The sequence below is a fragment of the Schistocerca serialis genome, chromosome 7 (genome assembly GCF_023864345.2).
Source record: "Schistocerca serialis cubense isolate TAMUIC-IGC-003099 chromosome 7, iqSchSeri2.2, whole genome shotgun sequence".
Taxonomy (NCBI): Eukaryota; Metazoa; Arthropoda; class Insecta; order Orthoptera; family Acrididae; genus Schistocerca; species Schistocerca serialis.
In genome coordinates, this window is record NC_064644.1 from 38039767 (window position 1) to 38065707 (window position 25941).

A 25941-nucleotide genomic window follows, 5' to 3' on the forward strand; every position below is an offset into this window, starting at 1 on the left:
AGAGCTCCCGAGAGCTGTGTACCAGAGATACTGAAAGTGCTTCAAGTACTGTCCTCTGCTAGGGGTGTTGCACTCATTCTCCCAAGTTCAAGGCACTGTCTTCCACTGAAACAGAAACTGATCCAGTCGGATTCACTTCACCTGTTGGGAAACATACTGTGTCAAGAAGAGACAATTTGCAAAAGAGTTGAGATCTATTAATAGTCGACAGTTCAAATGTACAGCGAATAATGGTACAATGTAGGGAAATGACAGCAAAGTATGGTAAGGAACACCAGGCTCACTCAGTGAGTATGCCTGGGGACATTCTTTCTGAATGTTAAACGGTATTCTGGCAGCCATTGAGGGAACAGGGCGCAACCAATTGCAGAGTGTGGTACATGTTGGAACAAATGCATGCCATCTTCTGAGGTCAGATTTGGCTCATTCCAGTGACTGGCAGAGAAGGTTGAGAAGACCAGCCTTGCCCATGGAGTTCCAGTGAATCTCACAATTTTCACCACTGTTCTCAAAACTGATAATGGACCACTGATTCTGAATTTGAGTGGAAAGCATGAACCAGAGACTTCAAAGGTTCAGTGACAAGTTAGACTCAAACTTCCTCCACTTGTGCCATAAGGTTGGGAAATGTAGGCTCTCTTTAAAAGGCTCGGGTGTGCATTAGAGGCTGCTACGAGGGGCGTTTGAAAAGTCCGTGCAAAAATAAAAACTACTTACATGTTTGGGGTAAACCTTTTTTATTTTTTGACATCATCTCCTTTTAGACTTGTACACTTCGTCCAACGCTGTTCTAATTTGTTGATCCCTTCTGAACAATAGGAATTATCCAAGTCTGCAAAACAGCTATTAATTGCTGCAATCACCTCCTCGTCTGAATAAAATCTTTGTCCCGCCAAATAACCCACTGCTTCCAATTGTGTCTTGCTCCCATGAGCCTCCATTGCTCATAGCAACTCGTAACCATTATTATGTCATTCTAGACCCACTCAATGGACAATGGAAGTACAGCTTTGGTTCCATCACTTCCTTTTGGTATGGGACCCTCTGCCTTGCCTCTGGGCAGTTGCATGATGCACGTACTTCCTCCCATTCGGACCTTGCATGTAGGGCTATGGATGACCGTCCCATTTTGGCACTGCTGTAGCTCCCGTTGAGTTGTTATCACATTCTGCTCACCAACTTCCATCCCAGTAACACATCATCCTCTTTTATTTGCATGAACATCCCCACTGGTTCTAGCTTTACTGGACAGGTGTGCACCGTGTAAAATTTAAACATCGCATGCTTGTCTGTCACCGATACCTTCACTTACACATGCAGCTGTGTGCTATCTGTTTTTACATCTACAATTGCTCCATGTTAGTAGAAAGACAGGTTGTGGCTACAGGGCTCTGCCATTAACCATAGCTCTGGCAGTAATTCTCTCCACACCTTCATCAGCCCCTTCAGATATTGCTTGAATGACAATAAGATCAGACTCAATGGCAAATGTAGTGCCTGATGAACGGCTTCCTGCAAGCTCGTCAACTCCACTCTTGTGTCCCAGACACTAAACCCAGTGACTTCTATAGTCTTGCATCTAATACTTGCATCTGTGCCTGAATTGCCTCTAGATCCTGGTTTAGACTGCTGAATAATGCTGCGGCATAATCCATTAGTTCTCTAGTTATCTGTCGAAGCATGCATGTTTTGTTCGACACACCATTCTCTGAACTTGGAGTTCTCATGGAATGCCACTCTACGATCGCCCTACTCCTTTCCACCAATTCCATTGTGTCTTCTTCTGTCGTATTCAGTTTATTCACGTTGTTTGCATCCACTGTCCCAGATACTGTTTTTGTGTATCTTACCTCCAGCTTGTATCAATCCTCATTTTTACTTTTCGTGGCTCAGTGATCTACTCATTGTCATCAGCAGCGCACTACTTCCCTGCTTGCTTACTCTGCTTGCACCAACAGGACGGCGTATAAGGACGCCGTGTGCAGTTTGTAACTTGTTGGCCTCCAACGGGAGTCAGCTGGCACTGTGGTGCTATGTCTCATTAGGATTTCAGTGTCAGAAGTGGCAGCAAGCTCAGAACAGCAGGTCAGTGGGACTGTGGCAGCAAGTCCCATGACAGACTCAGTACTGGTGGCAGGTGCAGCGCAGTCTCGAACCCTTGGCTGCTGCTGGCAGTGTCCAGTCGCTTCACTGTTTGGCTTAGCTACAGTATTGTCATGCTGCTGGTTTCCGGTGTCAAGGTTTCAGCCTCTGCCTCAACATCCAGACTTATTTATCTGCCTCTGCCATGCATTTGTTTCACTAAAGCCCAGCACCTCTTCATGTCCCCCATAACAAGAGACCTGCTCTGGTTTGATGACATACACGGTTACTGCTATGCACTGCAGTTTACTGCTGTGCGTGGTTATCCTGGCCTCACAATCCACTCCAGTGTATGTTACTGTGACCCGCATGTCACCATACTTGTGGCTACCAGCTCGCAGCATTAATGCAACATTCCACAGCGGGTTCCACATTACTTCTCATTACTTTTACTAAGACTTATAATTTTTACTCAGAGAATAGTAGCGGTACTACAATGCACCCATCCACAGAGGAGACCCGGTCCCTCGAGTCTTGTTCTGGCCCAGTTCTCTATTGTAATGCTATCTATCTTTTAATCTGTAAAACAAATACATAATACTAAGTTGGTTACTCATAATTACTACATAAATTACTCTATCAATCTCTGACCCCTCACTCGGGGTGTCCAGTCTACGGGAACTTGGATTGGGTTCTCGCAAAGCCTGAAGAGTTGTGTGCTGCACCCTCGAATGGTCATAGATGTCCAGCATGCACTGTCGTTGTCCTTGTCAGCAGCTGCAGCTTCACATTTAACAGCGATATAATTTCAGTTACGTGGTACGGGCCCTGGTATATTCTTAAAAACTTCTTATCTTTCCCTTCAGAGCTTAAGGGCTAGACAAAATCACCCACTGGTCTACGCTATTCTAAGGGCACCTTTTTCTCTGTACAGCACCTTGAATGGTGACAACCCTGTACTAGTGTGTACTTTGGAGTTATATGTACTCACTGTGAAAGATAGATGTGTGTCCCAATCTGAATGGTTAGGATTCACATAATAACTAAGCATATTCCCAATAGTCCGATGAACTTGTTGCATCACTCCATTAGCTTGTGGATAAAGTGGACTGGTTCTCAGCTTTTTTACTTTTAGTAACCAACACAATGCTTTCATCAGATCTAACATCAAGTTCATCCCTTGGTCTATAATTATTGTCTCTGGCACCTTGAACTTCAATAGCCACCTATTAACCAACACATGTGCATCTATGATTGCCTGCTTATCTGCCATCATGTAACAAGAAAAATTAAGCAGTAGGAGATCCAGGATGGAATAATGACAATATGTGATGAAAAAAATTATTTATTATGGTCAGCACAAAATGATCACCTGCTGGTGTTTGATTGATTGGGCCCAACTGTCCACCCCAATGAAATTGAACAGTTCTGTTGCTTCTGGCAGTACCTGCTTCAGATTTAAATCCGCCCATTGTGCACAGTACACACAATTTCTGACATACTGATCAACATCATTCTTCTTTCCCTTCCACCAGTACTTTCCTGCCACTCTCTGATTTGTCACCCTTCATACCCCATGGCCCTATAAATGCTGTCATGCGTTTCACGTAATACTTGTAGCTCCAGCTTGGCTGGCACCACCACTTGTGTCCCAATTTTGTTTCTCTGCATACACATGCTAAACTGCTGTTGCTTGCCATACTGTGTAGAGTCCTCGTCGGCGCTCTGTCCTGGTTGCCATTCTCCACAGTCCTGACCTAGTGCTTGTACTACTGCTGTCTTGGTGTTCAATCCGTATGCATTTCCATGTTTCTTCACAGGTTTGTGGATTACTTTGTACTACAGTTCACTGAGATTCAACATCTACCTCGTCAATCTACTGTGTGGATCCTTCGAAGCTAGTAACTACTTCAAAACAGTGTGGTCAGTCACTACCTTGAATTTTCTGCCATGCTAGTAACACCACAAGTATGTTCCTCCATACGCCAGAAGTACGTTACTATGCTAACCACCTCTCTCTCTCTCTCTCAATTTTGAAGCAATTCCTTTCTGCTGAATTCAACTGTCTTGGAGCAAAGGCAATAGGATGTTCCTAATCCCCCACTTCCTTACTTAAAACACACCCAAGAGTGTGATTTGGCACATCACACAATAATATGAACTCCTTTTGAAAGTCTGGAAACACCAACACTGGGCTCAACATTAACACCTTTTTTAATTCAGCAAATACTCCCTGACATTCCTCGGACCATACCAACTAAACACCCATTTTCAGCAATTGGGTAAGTGGCTTTGCAATATGTGCAAACTACATGATCATCATCATAATAATTTGCGAGACGTAGAAAGAACTGCAGTGCTTTTATTATTCCTGGTACTGGAAAATCTTGCACTGCTTTTACTAAGCTGGGGTCACATCATCTTTACTAATGATATGGCCCAAATAGTTAACTTCCTTCACTACAAAGTGACAGTTTTCTGTGCCGAGTGTCAAACAGGCTGCTCATAATCGCTTGGACACCACCCTCAGATGATGTCTGTGATCTTGGATATCCCTTGAAAAGACAATTATGTCATCAATATACACTAAACACTGATGCAGTTTCAATCTTCTCAGCACTTCATGTGGCAACTGTTGGAATGTCATCAGAGCAGTCTTCAACCCAGAAGGCATCATTCGATGTTGGTAGTGTCCTGAGGGTGCAGAAAACATTGTTTTCGGCTGTCTTCCAGAGCCACTTCCAACTGATGGTACCCACTCCTCAAGTCCATTGCTGATAAGTACTGGCTTTGTCCAATATTATCCATTGTCTCTGAGATGTTCAGAATTGAGTACACATCCATTGCAGTCTTACTATTCAAGTGGCAGTAATCACAATAACAGCAATACTTCTTTAAAGCATCCATAGACTTGTTGGGGGTGATCACCATCCCCACTCCCCTTCCGGCACTACTGCTCTCTTCCGATACCTCATCAACCAACTGGCTGCAGAGATCTTGTATTCCCGTATGGCTTTCTACACCAGTGCTTCGTTCTCTATCGGAATACTGTGTTGTGTTATTTTCGTAGCAGGCAGCAGCCCTTGCAGAAAACAATAATCCCAAAATTCTAGCCATAGCCCCTCCATCTGTGTCCAGTCTGTCCACTTTAAATACTTCAATTTCTTACTAAATGCTTTTCTGGTAGCATCCTGTGCCCTTTCATAGCCTACACCATATCTGTGGCAATCCTCCTCATCTGGAGTCTGTAGTGTAGCTTTGACAACTTAACTTCCTTGGTGCCAAAATTACCCACATTGATGGGTACTACTTTGGCTCAGTTCCCCTGTTGTACAACTACAATGCTACATTTCACCAAACAACCCACTATATTCACTACCTCATTACCTTCCAGTGTTCTCCTACATATATCAACTGGAAGTCAGGATCCACATTTACCCATATTGTCTGTCATGTGCCTCCCAACACACAATTATTTGAATCAGGCTTTAATGTCATTACTTGCAGTTTAACTAGGTTGTCTCATATACTAGACATTCCCCGCAGCAGGTGAACACTGCCAACAGTTTTCCCAAGCCGGAATATCTTGCCACTAAGTTCCACTGTATGTTGTCGTCGAAGGACAATTATGGCATGATGCAAAAGTCTTTCTGTAGTCCTAGATTACATGAGACACCGCCTCCCCACATTGCTTAAACTTGGTTGCCTCCAATGAAAATTTCATCACTACTGACCCCAATGGCTGCATATCGCGATCCCCTACCTCACGCAATTTGAAATGTTGTGGATTCCACCTTCTCTTGTCTGCTAACTCTTTTGAGGCCACTGACACATGCACATGAGTGTCCAATGAAACTTTATGTTCCCTACCATCTATCACACCCCTTATGGTACATTCCACCTCTGCATTAGTCTTTACTGGGAACTCCTTTCGATGGCTGTGGGGTTCCCTCTTGAGATTAATGGGCACTTCTTATCACCCAGACAAGCTCTTCCATTCTCCCTGTATCACTACCATTGGCCTGTATCATTCCTACTATTGTTTCAATTAAACCACCTGGAATCCTTGCCATCTATCTTATCCCTCTTTGGCTGGTAGCATTATTTTCGCAAGTGCCCCACAAGGCCACAATTAAATATCGTATATTCAATGCATGCATGGTCCTCCAATCTCTTACTTCCGTGGAAACGAGAATTGGTTTCTTGCAACAATATTTTGTTCACCCTCTCACTCTGTGTTAACTCAAGTATGCACATTTTGTTTCCTAATCCTATCTGCAAACTCCTCAGCCACTTTGTTATGCCTCATGGAAACTGTACTCAACTGCTCATGAAAAAACCGTGCACTGCTCTGCTTCCTATACCTTTGCTATGGTCCCTGCCTGAGTTGGTCAAAAGTTTGTGCACTGTGTAGCGCCTCTGTGTAATGAACAAGCAACATCATTTCCCCTATTAAATGTAACTTTAGTACATGTAACAACTGTCTGTCAGATTAATTCCCTATGTTATCCAATGACTTAAGATCCTCCACAAATGCCAACTTGCCTTGAGATGTCCCACCAAAGAAGGGAGAAACAAGATTAACAACTGCCGGATCCACTACTGGAGCCTGTGACCTGAACATCTCTATTTCCTGATCTTTCTCTGCCAGTTTATTGTCTGTGACCACTTCATCTGCCCTTAATTGAGCCATCTGATTCACAGACGACTGTATAGCCTCCTCATTGATGACACCTTGTGTTCTGATTTTGCCACTACATCCTCCTTACTCATCTTTATGATTAAAAATAATACCTCAGAACATCGCAAAAAATAATCATCTAATAAAACAATGGAAACTCCAGGTAGGATTATTGATAGTGTAGGAAAAGACAGATTGCTGCTTATCACAAAGAAGACACTTTAAGTTTCAGACAGGCACAATTAAAGACACTTACATACTTACTGATGAAGGCTCCGGCTGATAGCATATGTAAGTGTATTTTAATTGTGCCTGTCTACAACTTAACATGGCTTCTTTGCGGTCAGTAGCAATCTGTCTTTTCCTACATAGTTAATCCACTAATAACCCAGAAAGAATTGGTAGTCACAGAACACTCTACCAACCCACTTTCTATGCCTAATCTTGAGCCACCTGGACACTCTACATTGCCTGGCCATGTCACCAAAACGATTACACGTAACAGCTCTACAGACTTAGCACAAGGGACAGAATGCCCAAGCAAATTGCACTGCCTGAACACACAGTTACTAACCACTCATTCCTAGAATTCCCCTTAAACTGTTATATGTCCACTGGTTTCTCCATTTTCATAAAGCTACCTTTGTATAACCACACCCCCTCAAGTTCGATCCCATAACTACCACCACACAAGAACAAAAAATGTCTGACTCACTCCACAGGCATCACACTGTGAGGAGGGCACACCCTCCCCTGGTGATTATGGCAATGTCAGCACACCTGGCACCACTCTGAAGGCTGCAGGGTGAGTGGTGGGGCCAAAGCTCCATTGGAAACACTGTTGACAGCAATGTGGAAGGCCAGCAACCTTTAGAGTCCCATGGCCATTGGTGTCAGTGGCACGCTATTTCCCTCAGGGTCGTGGAGTTTGCACAACCTGTCTCTTTGCTTGTGTCACCACGATGCCTCGTAAAGGAGGTTGTGTGCGGGGTGTATCTCGTTGCTCTCTGAAAGAAATAGGATGACGGCTGGGGCTGTGGAGCCAAGTCCGTCTAGGAACTCTGTGTCTGATGCGGCAACAGGCTCGGACGACAGGTTGGTGGGGCTGTGGTGCCAAGTCCCATGATGGACTTAGTCCTGACGCCAAGTGCAGCCCAGTCCCAAACCCACAGCTATTGTGGGCGGTGCCCAGTTGCCTCACTGTCTGGCATGTCGAGATCATTGTGGTCGCGTTGCTAGTTTCTGGTGATGACATGTGATTCTCTGCCTCAAAATCCAGATTCGTTTACATGCTTCTGCCATGAATATTTCACTAAACATGTCACTTAGTCATACCACCCATAACAAGAGACCAGCCCTGGTTTGGCGACATTGCCCTGGTGGCTACACAATTGTCACTGTGTGGTACAGTTTACGGCTGCACTCAGCTATCCTGGCTTCACAATTCACTTGTGTGCCTGTTACTGGACCCCCATGTTGCCACTCTGGTGGCTGCTGCCTCGTGGCCATTAATCCGACACCTCTTGGTGGCTTTCACACTACTTCTTATCACTTTTGCTAAAGACATAATTTTTACTCAAACACTAGGTAGCAGCACTACAGTGCATATGCGCCACGAGCTACTTCTTGTGTTCTTCCAACACCTGCGTTAGTACTCTGTTTCTACTTCCTAATTTTTCAGAATAAAATTCAGTTATCAGTTGCAAATATATATATTTTTTCTGAAAAATAGGTGCTGCAGTTGCTGAATAAAATAATACTTGCTAATTGTTGCAAACATGAAAATACCTTTTTAGTCTCCTTGTCTTGTTCTGCAGTACTGAATACGAAACTTAATGATTATTTGTGACTAGATAATACCACATCCTGCTGCCTGGATAACAAAACTCCATCCAGGCGATGATCTTGAAGCCTCAGGCAAAGAGGTACAGGTCTGCTAAAACTAGCATTCTTCTTTCCTCGCCACCTGTGAATGGCAGCCTGAGGTCAGGGCTTAATATCACCTTCCCCCCCCCTCCCCTCCTCCCCCCCCCCCCCCCCCCAGAAATTTGCTGACACCAAACAGCACCTCTTACCAAATAACTAAAGGTAATCCTTACCCTACAGACGCACACACAATCCTACCCAAAATTACTTTAATACACAGTATATTCTGCTGCATGTTCCTCAGCTTCTTACTTTTTCCTTTCTTCCTTGGTTCAACTAATATTCCCCCTGGTATTGGTTCTGATGTGCTCTTGCAGGGTCATAAATGTTTAGCGTGTACAATCGTTAATCTCGTTGGCAACTGTATCTTCACATTCACAGGTGATGTGGTTTCAACCACTTGTTACAAGTCCTGGTGCTGCATCGTGATCTTCTTTGTATTCCTTTTTAGAGTACACAGACTCAATGTTACTACCTGTTGCCCTATCTTGTATTGAGGTAAAATTCCCGTACACTTCTCTGCTGCCTCTTGCCTTTCCAGTGCCTTGCTTTCTGGACTTTCTTTCAAACATCTCGTGCCATTCTCACAAGCTCTTGGACTGACCCTCTGTTCCTGCTCCCTTTCTGCTTAATCATATTAAGTGGTGACAGCATCTTCTTATCATACACCACCTCAAATGCCGACAACTCAGTGTATCTTTGAATTATATGCACTCACCTCAAAAGATAAATACATGACCACCATCCCTGTGGTGGGAATTCACATAATAACTAAGCACCCTCCCAATCATCTGATGAACCTGCTCCCTCTTTCCGTTTGATTGAGATGAAGTGGACTATTTCTTAATTTTTTCACTTTCAGCAACCAACACTGTTCCTTCATCAGCTCTGACATGAAGTTTGTCTCCTGGTCCATAATTATTGTCTCTGGCACCTGAAACTTCACCATCCATACTGCTGATCTGGCATCGGCACCATCACAGTGTATTGTGAAAAATGGTCCAATATAGCCACAAAACAATTCCCTGCTGGGTTTCGGTTGAATGGCCATAACACATCCACCCCAGTAAAACAAAACGGTTCTGTCACTTCTGGCAATCTCTGTTATAATACTTGTTTCTGACTCAAACCTGCATGCTGTGCACACTGTACACAATTCCTGATGTATTGATCATTTTTCCTTCTTCTCTGCCACTACTTCTCCCCCACCCTCTGAATTTGTCGCCCTGCACCCTTCGTGGCCAGATAAAACGTGATCGTGCATTTCTCTCTCAGCACCTCTTCCCTTAACTTCAGTAGTACAACCACTCGTGGTCCTCATCTTGTCTCCCTAAATAACAATGTGTCACACACTGAGCTCCTACTGCTTTCTGTAATGCTTACATTCTCTGTCAGTGCTCTGTACTACTTGCCACTCAGCAACATTTTCATCAAGTGCTTGTATCACTGCTACCTTCCTGGTTAGTGTGTTTGCATTTCCATGTTTCCTCACTGATTTGTGAAGTAGTTCTTACTCAAATTCATTGAGTTTCAAGACCCATCTGTCCAGTCTACTGGATGGGTAGTTCAAACATAATAACCGCTTCAAAGTAGCATATTCAGTCACTACTTCAAACTTCCTCCCCTACAGGTAACACTGGAAGCATGTTAATTTGTACACCACACTAAGCATCTCTCTGTCGTGGTAGAATCATTTCTCCTGGCTCCATTCAGTTATCTCAACACCAAAGCAATAGGATGATTTGCAAACACCCTCACGAATGTTCTATAATAATTTGCAAAGCCCAGGAAAGGCTTTAACTCTTGCTTGTTCCTGGTACTGGAAAATCTGACTCCACTTGTATCAATCTTCGGTTAGTCGTCACACTATCATTACTAATCAGATGACATAAGTAATTTACTTCTTCCATTGCAGAGTGACAGTCTTTAGTACTCAGTAGTAAGTGAGCTGCCGGTAACCTCTAGAATACATCCCTTTGTCATTGTCTATGTTGCCGCATATTTCTTGAAAAAAATGATGAAGGCATCTAGATACACTGAACGTTGATGATGCTTCAATTCTTTCAACACTCTGGTCATCAAATGCTGGAATCCTGCGGGTGCATTCCTTAAACCCAGCAGTATCCATCTATACTGGTAATATCTCCATGGTACTGAAAACGCCGTCTTCTCTCTATCCTCTGGAGCCACTTCTAATTGACATTACCAACTCCTCAGTTTCATCTTTGAGGAATACCAGCACTGCCCAATATTATCAATGGTTCCCATGATATTTGGAACGGGGTAAGCATCTGTTGTTGTCTAACTCTTCAAATGGCGGTAGTTACGGCAGAATCGATATTTCCTCCAAACCATCTGTAACATATTCAATACAATTACAGTTCTTGCGTCATCAAGGGCTACTACTCTCTTCTATTTTGCTGCAGGCCAACTGTTGATTGGTAAACTCCTCCAAAATCGGCTGCAGAGTTTGTGGTATTCTGTACAGCCTCTGGTACACCAGCACTTCATTCCCGATATGAATCCTGTGTTGCTAGCAGGCAGTGGTTCTTGTGAGGAGAACAAGTCTTGAAATTCTAGCAACAGGTCTTCCATCTGTGCCCTCCCTGCTCCCCTCATGCTTAACTTCTCCCACAATGCAGTCTTAGTGGCATCCTGTGCTCTTTTACAGCCTATACTTTCCATGCAGCCGTCTTCCTCGTCTGTAACTTCTAATGTTGCCTCTAATGTTTCCTTCACCAACTTAAGCTCCTCAGTGCCAAAATTATCCACATTCACAGATATTACTTTGACTCCATCTCCTTCCTGTACACGTACAATACTTTGTTTTAATGAACTACATGCTGCATCCAGTACCTTACTATGCTCCAGCAGTTCTGCTATACGCAGTGTACCAATTAGTAAGCTGATACATATGTAAGACATCAAGCAGAATGGCCCACTGAATGTGTCTGAAAATTGATATAATTGATATATCCTGAGAGAAAAATGTTGTCTTGTAGTTTTTGGGAAAACTAATAATTTTTTAAAGTTTTGTAATGGGGGCTTTTGCTTGTTTACATGTAATCAAAAGAGAAGTATATGATACAGCATTTTTATTTTGTTGCGGACAGTGTGATCTTGAACATCAGATTCATCATAGAGCAAATGTGCTAATATTTACTAACGTAGGATATAAAATACAGTGGTGTTTAAATATTAGGCTCTATCACTGGAACTAATATGTGTAACCATATTTATTCCTGCTATATTCGTTGCTAATCCCTGTTGTTTTCATTTTTGTAGAATAATGCCATCATTAAAGTGGCAGGAGAAGAGAATGTCACTGTACCGGGGGAAAGTGAGATGCACCAGAAGACCTACAATTTTGATGATATTTTGACAGATATATCCCCTGAGTCTTCTGGTGGAATGGAGTATGTAATTTGCTCTTTCAGTATTACTTTTTTTATAAGCAGGATAATTGATGATATGGCTAATGGCGTGTCGTTCTAGGGATGGATTCAGAGAATTTGCAGTACTTCTCTGTGGCCTAGGACTCACTGTGGATGAAATCAGACTTGTGAAACAACGCAATATCGACATAGAGACATTTCTAGCATTAAAAGACACTGACTTAAAAATTATTGGAATTGAGGATGAGGAACGAAGACGTAAGCTAATTGAAGACATGCAAAATCTCTCGTCAAAACAACAGCCTCAGGAAAATAAGGCACATATGAAATCCAATTCCGCAATTAGGTGAGTAAAAGATTGTTTCTCAGTGGAATAAATTGTTCTTTATTTATTTATTATACTTTATCAAGTATGCTGTTGTTTTTTAGTGTACAAGAAGGGCAGCAAATTGTATCTTTGACTGCAACACATTTAGAAGAGCTGGATTTGGTACTGGACACCCTGTTAAAGGCAGTCGCCCAAAATTATGACGACGCTTTTGTGGATGAACAGTACTCCTCTAAAGCCGTCTTGCTTGTGGTATTGCAATTGGCGATGGAGCAAGCATATTGTCTCCATAACCAACTTCAAAAACTGCCTGGAGAATTGTCTCAGGTCAAAAGACTATCATTAAATATGTTTTATTATTATTATTATGAAAATTTGTGTATATGGTTTTGACAGGTTCAATTTTCATACTCTGTACAATTTCTTTTTACCAGATGAGAAAGCAGTCAGACAGTCGGAGGGCGAAATATTTCTCCTGGAAAGTCGTGGGGCTTTTGGTGCCTGCCACAGCAGTGGCAGTGATAGCGTTTTGGAAAATGAAAAAACATTTATTCTCACATATTGTGTGAAACATTTTTGAAAAGTATGCCCATTGAGAACATAAGACTGCTTATGTCTTTAAATTATTATTTGTGTTGTAAGATAAGACATTATTTATTACTGGCTTACCGTAATACAGACATAATTGCAGATAATTTCATTATAACACACAGCAGTATATTGTTTTCATTTCCATTGATCTCAAATCCAGAAGAAGAAAATGCACAGCACATCAAATTATGTTGTTTCAATTATTTAATGCCACTCATGTGTACCCACTATCCTCTCCCTTTTAAGTAAAACATATTCATCTTCAATGTATACTAAACCATGCCCTCAGTAATACGTAGGAAGAGAACAGCCGATGTGTGTAGTCGCCGGATGGATATTGGAAAAATGATAGTTTCCATTTTATGCGCTTACCGATGAACTTCAGTAACGACTATATATTTCAAGAATGCCAGTTGCTGTAATTTACAAACCAAAGGAGGTCTACCAGATTTTGTATCTTAGTATATCTGGGTCAGAATGACAAAGAGATTGACAGCTAGCTGTTTAGAGGGTAGCTGCCAGGGCAAGAGCCATTCGGAGAATCAGCCTAGTCAGGCCTCCTGTTGTGTCTGCTGTTGCAATACCACTTTGCTGCTGCAGGTGCCAGTTACAGGCAACACTCGCAGCTGGTAATGTAACAGTTATACATTTTTATTGTTTGCATTGTTTCTGTGTGTGGCATATTTATTTTACTTGACAGAATGTCTTAAACTATTTGCTAAAGTATGCAGAAAAGTGATCAGATTATTACCACTATACCAAGCAAATCCAAAACTGCATGTTAATGGGCAGGGTGTGAATGCATCCAAAGTGGGAATGCCCAGCTGTTTGCAGCTACAGCCATTATGTGTGCCCAGACAAATGTCAGTTGTCACCACCACCCACTCTCGTGCTCGACTGTCAATTGCTTTGTTATTTTGGTCAAGGTACAGAAAACTATGCTTTATGAAGGAACAGCAGTATTTACTCTAATATTGAATATATTTTTTGCAAATTCATAAATTTAGAGCTAGTTTATTCATCAGTTTCATGTTCAATAGAGCATTTTGCACAATACGTGATAATGATGTGGAATGAATCATTTTACATTCACCTTGCAAATTAATTTGTACATATGGTAATTTCTTTTGAGATATTGTGTTTCTTGAGGATGAAATACAAAATAGAATATACTCTATTTTCCTGATGTTCAGGCAAAGTTAGTTGGCAGAATGTCACTAGTAATCCTTTTTGTAAATATAATGTGGAATTCTTGTCTATTTACACACACCATCATTTGAAAACAATAATACAGGTATCTGCTAAACTTTCTGGTTGAAATGCTCATTATTGAATGTTCGCTCATATGTGTCAAAATGTGAGATACAAACTCGTTACTGACCTTAGTGGTCAGTCGTTCTCATTTCTCCCTAAGTGTGCTCTGCATCCTGTTTAACTAGCTGCTATTAATTCATGCATTCTTTTCCTCTCTGTTAATGTTTTGAGTAAAGAAGTCATTCTCTTCACCACTTCTCTAGTCCCCTAGGTCTTGAGGTGAATAGTAAAAATTCCTCAAGTAGAGGCTTTATGAATATCTGCAAAAAAAAAAATCTAATTAATCAGCTCCTTTTACCATTCAAAAATGTGTTATAATAAATATGTCTTAAATTTGAATTGTATGTAGCTTACAGTCTTGCAGATACAGAGCTGACTGACAATTGCTGAGTATTCCTCCTTCCCAAAACATTTAATTTAAGAAGATGCTATAACTATCGATGTGGCAATAGATACTGATTTCCTCCACTAGAATTACTTCTTGGAAGGGAACTGTAATAACTTTTTGTGTACCGAAGGAAACTGGAAGATGTTCTTCTGTACAAGTTATACAGTTGCAGCAAAAAAAAAGGGGGGGGGGGGACAGAAATATATATGAGTTACAAAATTAGTAATAATGTAAGTGGATAGATAAAAAATCTACTCACCTAGTGGCGGCAGGAGAACACACATATAAAAAGTATTAAAGTTTGCAAGCTTTCAGAGCCGGTGGCTCCTTCTTACGGCGGAAGGGTTGGGGGGGAAGAAAGAAGGGTGAAGGAAAAGGGCTGGTGAGATTTAGGAAAACAGTTATAGATTGAAAAAGAGAAGAAAGTCTTTCCTTCTCATCCTGTCTGGTAAACTGGGGTTGTGGGTGACTTTCCTGAACTCTAACTGTTTTTCTAAAGCTCGCCAGTCCTTTTCCTTGACCGCTCTTCCTTCCCCTTCAACTTTTTTGCTAGAAGAAGGAGCCACGGGCTGCGAAAGCTTGCAAACTTTAGTACCTTGTATATAATATATGTTTTTCTGCTGCCACTTGGTGACTAGATTTTTTGTCTATCAACTTACATTACATTGTCAAATATTGGATTATTTTTTAAATTTATTTATACTTTTTGCAGAAACGCTCAGAAAGGTCACAAAGTAGTTTGGCAAGACACTATTCTGCAGCAGATCATTATTTGCCTATAAACTGCAGCGTCAGTAAATCAGTAACAATATTATTGATCTTTGTTATGCTAAGATTACCATATGACTACTGTTTGTCTATACAAATATGGAATTTCTTGTGTTAGCAATGTAATTAATTGCACACTGTAGCTCCAATAAGTTCTTGAACAGATTGTTACAAAATATTATTGGTTGAACATTTCTGCTGCAGTGTAACAAGACAAAATCGTTACTTCATACACAAAGAAATTATTTTATTTTCTACAAGGTAGTTTTACCATTTCTATACCATTGTGCACCGTTCATGTCTTTATTTGCTGGAAACACAAGCGTCATGAAGTAATCTTCATTTGTAATTTTTTGGCCAATAGTGTAAGAACCTAGCACAACTCTCTTTAATAATTACGAATTTTGTGGTATACTAAGTGTACTTTTGGTTTATGGAATTGTTTTTGGTTCATGGAATTGTTTTTAGTTCATTTCTTCTCTTGCATAATGATGATCATAGATTTCTAAGTATCCAGCTATGACGTTACCTTTGCTTCCCATTCTAAAGTAGCAGCACACACAGTTATAAGTGAAGCCTGTAAAATACTGGAATTATTCCACATTTAATATGACCAAGTCCTCTGCTTTCTCTGATTGTTTTAAAATTGGAATAATAGAAATGTTGTTATGTACCAATAGCCTTTCAGATTTCTCAAACATTACTTTTTGTGTAACAAGAGAAAGTTTCCTGGTAGTTTCCATCGATGAAGTTACTCATCCTAAGTGGAGATCATCAGTCAACTACAATAGTCTAATTAATTTGATCCCATGCAGAACACTCCACATGCCATACTGTATTAAATGCTCTAATGTCAAAATTCTACACAGATTAATCTGAAAATTCATCTAAGTATAACACATCCAAGGTAGAGTGATGGAGAGACATTTCCTTGTTTGGTGGTCCACAGTGGCAGATTTCCTGCACCGATGAGAATAGCATTTAGATCACCCAGCTCTGCACAGCTTGTGACCGCAGTGCCGCTATTGATTGTACCCTTTCTAATTATTATAACTGATCCTTGCATTCCAAATTGGGGCTTTCCAGTGATGGAAGATTTTTTACTGAAAAAGGATTTTTTCCTGAGTATAGCCCAGTTAAAAGTATAAAAGTACTGAAAAAGGCAAAGCTAATGATTTTTTTAAAGACGTGATGTGAATGCCTGCATGCTCTTGAGAGATACCTTCAGATGTAGATTGATACTAAAATGTTTAAGTCACAGTAGTCAACAGCTGCACTGCATTGTTAAGTTCTTGTCTTTAAAACATATTAAAATTTCAAAGTTGCATCTTCAAATCAAAAGCTAGTTACTCTACCCAAATTTTACCAACCTGTGTGTATCACTAGTTTTTACTGAATTTACTCATTTAAAATTATGTACTGAGAAGACTAAAACCTGCTGATGTGTCTTTTACAGATTACATGTTTTTACCTACTTAGAACTTTCTGTCTCAGTTTACTGCCAGCCATTAAAAAACATCAAAAAACACGAAATGAGTATGCATGAATGCAGAGTTTCTCAGTGTACGCTACTGATAATGAGTAACACCGCCAGAAGATGACATGTACGACACACATTGAGATGAGATGTCATGTCTTAATAGAGCTACTCGGCTAGGAACGTGAATTTTTCATCAGCACATATCATCTTCTAAAAATCCTTACTTCACTGTCCTAAAATTTAGTCAAACATTATTACTCTTAATCTGCCATGACTTGATGATACAATAAATCTCAAATAATAGTACGTGGCGATATTGTGTTGTGCTAGGCACAAATAGGATTAGGGAATCCCTGCTCTCATAATCAAACCCTCTGATAGTGCATAAAAAATACAGAGAGCTGTATGAATATCAGAGATTACCATAGGGAAGACCATACATGCTTCCCCCCAGTAAGATATTTTTGTAATAAGAAAATTAACGTTTGCCAAAATTTAGCATACAAAAACAGCGATTAAAACCGAAGTTACCAACAGACCCAGGTTACAATAAGAGTGTTTGTCAGTGTTAAGTTATTTAAAATTGTGTGACAAGACACATGCTTTAGTGTGAGTAGATGAACCGTGTTATCAGATACCTACACCATTCCACGGAATTGATACGACAACCTACAACAGCATCACAGATGTTAACATGAGCTGAAGCAAATACCATACTATTTAAAACAAGGTGTCCTGAGCGCTCAGCCATTGCTAAAAACTTTATACCAAGTACATGTTTCAAGGATTAGAAATATATTCTCATTGTAAGTCAAGGAACATTAATTTTTAACAGTCTTCACCTCAACTGCACCAATGAACTGCATATAACAACAACAAACAGTTTGCAACCAGTATGAGATATGGTGGGTAAAATCCTTCCCCTACAAAGCCTTTGAGCTATTTTTTTTAAACAGGCACAGAACTGGAGGGCAGTAATGCTATGGTTTGTAATTAAACTGAAGAGTGGTGGGACTTTATGTAAACATATATTGTAACATTACAAGGGGATGGGTGACAGATACATTGAAAAGTATAAAGAACTGCACCTCAGGTCTGGTAGTTCCTTACCAAGGGAGGAAAGAGGGAAGGGTCAGAAAGGAGGGGCAGCCTGAGACGTAAGGTGTCAGAGCTGTATCCTTGTGATTTCACACTTTCCTCGGGTGAATTTTCTTTTGTGTTCATACATTTGAGTGTAGATTTGTAATTTTCTTGTACGTTTTTGTCTTATGCCGAAGAGAATCTTTAGTGTAATACAATTGTTGTCATAGTTAGGTGCCATCTGTCATACTAATGTGGTGCAATAATTTGTAACAAATATAGAATAGGTTTTGCTATAGACACCAATGAAGCACACTATACTGGGTGAGCAAGAGCTGCATCGATAAAATTTCGTATGTTGTTCAGAGATATTTTGAGTATTTTGGTACAAGGGATGTATGAGGGGGGACCCAAAAGTAACTGGAATCGTAATGCTGCACATCGTGTACTTGTAGTAGGAGGTTGCGCTGCCCGAGGGTTGTAGTAGGAGCTCTGCTGAGACATTCTGCCGCGTGGCGTCACCCAACAGTGAGTAGTGCGGTTTCTTTGGCAGTTCTTTCAGTGTGCGTACAGTGCAGACGTGACACGAGGAAATGGCTGGTTCCTACGAGCAACGTGCGGCAGTGAAGTTTTGTTTCTTGCTCAGCAAGAACGCAGCAGAAGCTGTTGCGATGATTGACAGCCTACAGAGACCATGCTCTTAGTAAAACGCAAGTGTACGAATGGTTTTCTTGGTTTAAAAAGGGAGAAATGGTGGTTGAAGATCAGCCCCATTCCGGCCAACCTTCAACTGCTCGAAGCGAAGACAACATCAACCAAATCCGTGATCTCATCAGTGAAGATTGACGCAGGACAATCGACCAACTCGAGAACTTGTCCAGGTTGACCTGGAGCTCAATTCAGCACATCTTGACCATTGATTTGGGGATGCGAAGAGTGGCAGCAAAATTCGTGCCGAAGCTATTTACCGGAGATCAAAGGGATCATCGCGTTCAAGCCTGTCTCGAAATGAAGAACTCGTTCAAAGATGATCCACATTTTTTTCAACAAAATCGTTACAGGTGATGAGTCATGGTGCTATGGGTACGATCCAGAAAGTAAACAACAGTCATCACAATGGAAGTCACCTGGCTCACCTCGACCAAAAGAAGCTCGACAAGTGAAATCGAATGTGAAAACGATGTTGATCTGTTTTTTTTTTTGACATCAAAGGGGTCATACACTCTGAATTTGTCCCTGAAAACCAGACAGTAAACCAACAATTCTATTTGAAGGTTATGAAATGGCTTCGCAGAAGTTTGTCGCAAAAACGTCCAGCTTTGTGGGATTCTGGCATGTGGTTCCTGCATCACGACAACGCTCCCGCGCACAGGGCTCTCAGCGTTTGCCAGTTTTTGGCCTCAATGAAGACGACTACCTTGACCCACGCGCCCTATTCGCAGGATTTAGCACCCTCGGACTTCTTCCTATTCCCGCAGATGAAAAGAGACTTGAGAGGGAAGCGTTTTGCGGATGTGGAAGACGTAAAACGCAATGTCATGAAAGTGCTAGCAGGTATCAAAGAGGACGAATTTAAAAGGTGCTTCGAACACTGGAATGAATGTTTGGACAAGTGTATTAATGCCAATGGAGAGTACTTCGAAGGAGATTAAGGTTATATTTGAAAACAATAAAGTATATGCTTTCTAGAAAGAAATTCCGGTTATTTTTGGGTCCCCCCTCATATAGTGTCTGGTGACTTATTACAAAATATTTGCATTTTGTTTGTTTTCTTACTGCCATTTATTTTTGTATCTGTATTGCACTGAAAATACCAGCACAACAGTGCAAATGTCGATGGCATGTGCTCTTTATTTTGTTTGGAAACATACTTGTTCCATTAAATTACAGAACTTGGTGTTGACAACACTAATGCCAATTTCACGCTTTGCCCTCAAGTTAGCATTCACTATTGTGCAGTTTGCTCTGATTTTTTATTTTACTGTGCTGAACTATTTCTGTGACAACAGCAACCACATCACAACAGTAATTTTTCAACTGATAGTTGTGTAGCATAGCAATATAATACATTGTTGCCCCTGAAAAAATTTCACACACCTTCCCAGCCAATGCAAAAAGCAGAAGAAAGTGGGTCTAGCCGTAACAGCCGCGTTGAGTTTGAACATGGAGAATATGCTAGTATTGCAGATACTGCAGCTGCACTACAGAGCCTTTTGCTATAGACTGGAAGAGTTGAGTGGCCCAAGAAGCCAATGCAGCAAAACGACATAATAGGGAGAGAGGTTCCACTGTTATGGTGACCATGCATGATTAAGTAAGAATGCATAAGTCAAATGCAAGAGTAGCTATTCACTACATTGGTGCTGCAAAATACACCAGTGTGATTTGAAAACTTGGGACATCACAGGACACTCAGGAAAGCTGACTAGATGGGAAGAGCAGCCCAAACAATGTCAGTGCTGCCTCACTGTAGCATGACAAACAGGAAGTTTATGTAGATGCAGTCAACAATATAACGCAGGAACCAGCTCAGTTTTTCAATGAACTCTTCGACAGAATAGGAGTGACACATGAGGAACTTAGGTATTAAAGTGCATGGATTACTGCTAAGATTTTTTAATTCTTGTGATAGCTTATTGAAAATATATGCAACAGTGTACTATACAGCTTTCTGCACAACAGTCAAGAAGTGTGATCCAAATGCAGATTGGATTTATGCCTAGTATTAACTGAGTGAAAGCTGCTCATTCTTAGGAATAAGCTGATATTGTTAATAAGAAATGACAGTAAAGAATAATACGCAGACTAATGAATGACAAGAGGTTTGCCAACTTAACACCACTTATTGCCTGGACTGCCTGTTTCTGAGCCAAAAATACCCTATGAGAATGGAAAGAGTTACCCCAAAATATAATATCATATGTCATAAGCGAATGAAGATAAGCATAAGTAAACTACTTTTCTTGTTGAACTATCACTTACTTCATATGCCATTCTAATAGTAAAAATGGCAGCATTAAGTCTTTGAACGAGATCCTGAACATGGGCTTTCTATGACAATTTACTGTCTATCTGAACACCTAGAAATTTGAACTGTTCAGTTTCACTAATCATATGCATATGCTGTGAAATTAAAACGTCAGTTTTTGTTGAATTGTGTGTTAGAAACTGTAAAAGCTGAGTCTTACTGTGATTTAGCATTAGTTTATTTTCTACAGCCGTGAATGTATGTCTTGAACTGCACTATTTGAATCTGTATCAACATTGCACCCAACATCTGTTATTACCAAGCTAGTGTCATCAGCAAACAGAAATATATGAGAATCACTTGTAATAAATAAGGAACGGGAGTGGCCCCAGCCCTGATCCGTGGGGAACCCGCTATTTAACCAAGCCCCACATGGACCCCACATCATAGCCATCCTCAGCACTGTGGACAGTGACATTTCGCTGTTTGTTATTAGAATAAAGAGGTGAACCAATTGTGAGCTACTGCCCATATTCCATAATGGTCCAACTAGTGGACCAATATTTTGTGATCAACACAATCAAACGCCTTAGTTAAATAAAAAAAAAAATATATGTAGCATTTGAAACCTTTTGTTTAATCCATCCAGTACCTTGCAGTAAAAGAGAGACTATAGCATTTTTAGTTGTGAAACCACTTTTAAAATCAAACTGTACATTTGATAGCAAATTATATGAAGTGAAATTATCCTTACATACGCAGCCCTTTCAATAACTTAAGCAAACACTGGTGGCGTAGAAGCAGGTCTAAAATTGTCTACATTATCCTTTTCTCCCATTTTATGAAGCGGCTTTATTACTGAGTACTTTAATCATTCAGGTAACTGAATATTCCTAAAGGACAAATTAAAAATATGGCTAATTACAGGTCTAACATATGCAGCACAGTACTTTAATATTCTGCTAGCTACTCCATCATGTCCATGAGAGTCTGTAGTCTTCAGTGATTTAATTACTGACTCAATCTCCCCCTTGTCAGTATCACAGAGGAGTATTTCAGATACCAGTCTCGGAAAGGCATTTTCAAAGAGAGTTTTATCAATAGCAGAAACAATTTTACTATGTACTGACTTTATATTGTCGAACTTGTGCTTGCTGACCAGACGCTTCCTTCGCGACTGACCATGTGGTTTTAATTTTATCCTCTGAATTAGCTATTCTATTTGCATACCACATACTCTTTGGTTCCCTAATAACATTTTTAAGCATCTTACAGTATTGGGGTACTATAGCTCGATTGTGACTACTTCTAAAATTTTGATATAATTCCCACTTTGTTCTATATGATATCCTTATCCCACTATTCAGCCACCCAGGTTGCCTTTTACTGCTAGTACTCAGTTTACAATGTTCTAATGGAAAGCAGGTTTTAAAAGAGCATGAGAAATGCGACAAGGAAAGCATTATACTTGTCATCTATGTTACCGGCACTGTAGACATCGTGCCAGTCTTGTTCCCTAATGAGATTTAAAAAACACACTATTGCCATTGGATTAGCTTTTCTACATAGTTTGTAATTTATATTATATTTGTTTGAGAACAAAAACCTTTTAGTGTTAAATTGTGCATGATGATCTGAAAGGCCATTCACCCTTTTACTAACAGAATCCCCATCTAATAATAAATAATGAAGAAAAATATTGTCTGTGGCTGTGCTAATGTTCCCCTGCACCCTGATTGGAAAAAGTAGTCTGCATCACATCATATGAGTTTAGGAGATCTTCCAACATACTTTTTCTTACATGATCACATACGAAATTAATAGTGAAGTCATCATGTACGACAAATTTTTGGTACTTCCTACAAAGTGAACCAGGAACCCTCTCTAGCTGGAGCAGAAATGCTCTGAAGTCAGAATTAGGGGCCCTACAAATAACAACATTTAGAAGTTTAGTTTCACTAAATTCAACTGCCCCTGAACAACATTCAAATACCTGTTCAGTGCAGTGCTTTGATACGTCCATGGACTCAAATGGAATATTTTTTATGTACATGGCCACTCTCCCATTCTGCAAAGAACTACTTTAAATCTGTATCCTGGTAATGGAAGCCTTTGAACTGTCAAGTTATGTAAATGATGCTCTGATATGCCAGTAATGTCAGAGTCAACATCTATAAGTGGTTCACTAACTTTATCTCTAATACCGCTTATATGTTGATGGAATATGCTAATTCCTTCACTACTTGGATATCTAACCTCCTTTGAAGGTGGTACCTTTGTTAGACTGACTTCCTTTAAGCAGGGTTACCTAACAGCTGACTTCAATATAAAAAAGGTGCAGTTCAAACACCAACTACTACAGGAATTTTCCCATTAGTGATCCCACCATTGGCCACTACACTGTCACCTATGAGCTTTGCCAACCTCCCATTCCCACACCTTATTGAGGTGCAGGCCATGCCAAGTTAAACCTGATCTATTGATAGACTCGACAGGCACCACTGCAATGTGAGCCATGCCCTCCACCAACAGTGCCTTCTCAAGCCCCATGTTAACATGTCTAACACATGTTAACATGTCTAACACATGTTAACATGTCTAACAGCAGCACTGAGATGAGGCCAACGATGACACTGAAACTGTTGCACAAAGTGAACATTCGTGCCACCAGTTTGAGTAGCTATCTTTTCCAGGTCACCACCTACATCATACCCCCTGTCCCTATAGCTCCACCAACAGTCACTGCCTGACCCTGTTTCGTAAAATTCCTACTAACTACTCTATGTTAACAGTCACATGAGCCAACCCTGCACTGGGCTTCACAATGCTGGTGGTCTGATACTCACTCCCCTACACTTCCTGCGACTACCGGCCTACACCTCTGCCATGCTAAATAACTAGCAGCAGAACATTCTTCTTCTATTACAATTTGCAACTTAGGCTCCCTAACTGCTGAGGTAAGCTGCATGTTTCCTACACTTACATCTACAAGAGGCTCCTCTCCACTAAACTCAGACAGTTGGTCAGATCTGTTGGCAATATGCAAATTACAACTGTCTGAATACCTCCTCCTCCTAGCTGCCTTTTTACCAACTGCCAGTTCCCATTCCCCAGCATCCTCACTCCTCATGCTATCTAGTTCCTCCTTTGCATTTTGTAACTGCACCTGAAGGGCACAGATCTTCACTCCTGTTCCTCTATCAGCTTATTTCTGGTACAAATTCTGTGTTTCCACTGACTTCCCCACCACATTCCCTCCAATGAAAATACTTCGAACAAATCTCACACTATAACCCACTACTCATAAACCTATGACAAACCCCACACTTCTCACTCATGGTAAAATGTTAACAATTACTGAAGAAACTGAACATCTACATTACCCAAGTATAGTTACTACAGTAGAATTATTTAAAGAGCTAACAATAGTGATCTCAATTTTCGCTCTCTACTAAACACAACTAATACTAATATGACAAGAGCTCCATACAATTTCTTATCTAAAACCAAAAATTCAAGTGTCCACTGGAACGCTCAATGAAATTTAACACAGTGAATGAAGGTTTTTACTGAAATATTTCTCTAAAAACAGTAAGAAACGCCAGCTGAAAACTAGTGTACTAAATTTAATAAATGAATACAATGCACAAACAACTTTCTAAAACACAGTGAGGGAAAGTTTATTAAACTGTTATTTCACCAGTAACAGCACAGGACACCACTACTGAATTTAATAACCAAATAACATGGCACAAACAACTTTGTCACTACTTAGCTTAAAAACTGCTACAGTTGCAACTGCATGCTGCAAAATGTAAACACACTGCTAATATTTGGATGAATAATTGAAAACTACTAAATTTAATATTTGAATGCAGTGCAGAAACAACTTTGCATATACTTAACTTTAAACTGTTACAGCTGCCGCAGGTTCGAATCCTGCCTCGGGCATGGATGTGTGTGATGTCCTTAGGTTGGTTAGGTTTAAGTAGTTCTAAGTTCTAGGGGCAGATGTGGACTCTGACCACAATCTATTGGTTATGACCTGTAGATTAAAAATGAAGAAAATGCAAAAAGGTGGGAATTTAAGGAGATGGGACCTGGATAAACTGAAAGAACCAGAGGTTGTACAGAGTTTCAGGGAGAGCATAAGGGAACAATTGACAGGAATGGGGGAAAGAAATACAGTAGAAGAAGAATGGGTAGCTTTGAGGGATGAAGTAGCGAAGGCAGCAGAGGATAAAGTAGGTAAAAAGACGAGGGCTAGTAGAAATCCTTGGGTAACAGAAGAAATATTGAATTTAATTGATGAAAGGAGAAAATATAAAAATGCAGTAAATAAAGCAGGCAAAAAGGAATACAAACGTCTCAAAAATGAGATTGACAGGAAGTGCAAAATGGCTAAGCAGGGATGGCTAGAGGACAAATGTAAGGATGTAGAGGCCTATCTCACTAGGAGTAAGATAGATACTGCCTACAGGAAAATTAAAGAGACCTTTGGAGATAAGAGAACGACTTGTATGAATATCAAGAGCTCAGATGGAAACCCAGTTCTAAGCAAAGAAGGGAAAGCAGAACGGTGGAAGGAGTATATAGAGGGTTTATACAAGGGCGATGTACTTGAGGACAATATTATGGAAATGGAAGAGGATGTAGATGAAGATGAAATGGGAGATATGATACTGCGTGAAGAGTTTGACAGAGCACTGAAAGACCTGAGTCGAAACAAGGCCCCCGGAGTAGACAACATTCCATTGGAACTACTGACGGCCTTGGGAGAGCCAGTCCTGACAAAACTCTACCATCTGGTGAGCAAGATGTATGAAACAGGCGAAATACCCTCAGACTTCAAGAAGAATATAATAATTCCAATCCCAAAGAAAGCAGGTGTTGACAGATGTGAAAATTACCGAACTATCAGTTTAATAAGTCACAGCTGC

At 40.6% G+C, this 25941-nt stretch overlaps 1 protein-coding gene across 1 annotated transcript in view; it reads left to right on the forward strand.

The window, feature by feature from the left end:
• LOC126412788 (uncharacterized) overlaps positions 1 to 13189 on the forward strand; it is a 28305-nt gene extending 15116 nt beyond the window's left edge. The window contains exons 2-5 of the mRNA XM_050082563.1: positions 11975 to 12105; positions 12185 to 12430; positions 12514 to 12739; positions 12847 to 13189. Of these exons, the coding sequence (XP_049938520.1) occupies positions 11975 to 12105; positions 12185 to 12430; positions 12514 to 12739; positions 12847 to 12981 (738 nt within the window). The 3' untranslated portion in view covers positions 12982 to 13189. The remainder of the gene's footprint in view (positions 1 to 11974; positions 12106 to 12184; positions 12431 to 12513; positions 12740 to 12846) is intronic.
• Positions 13190 to 25941: the final 12752 nt, after the last annotated feature.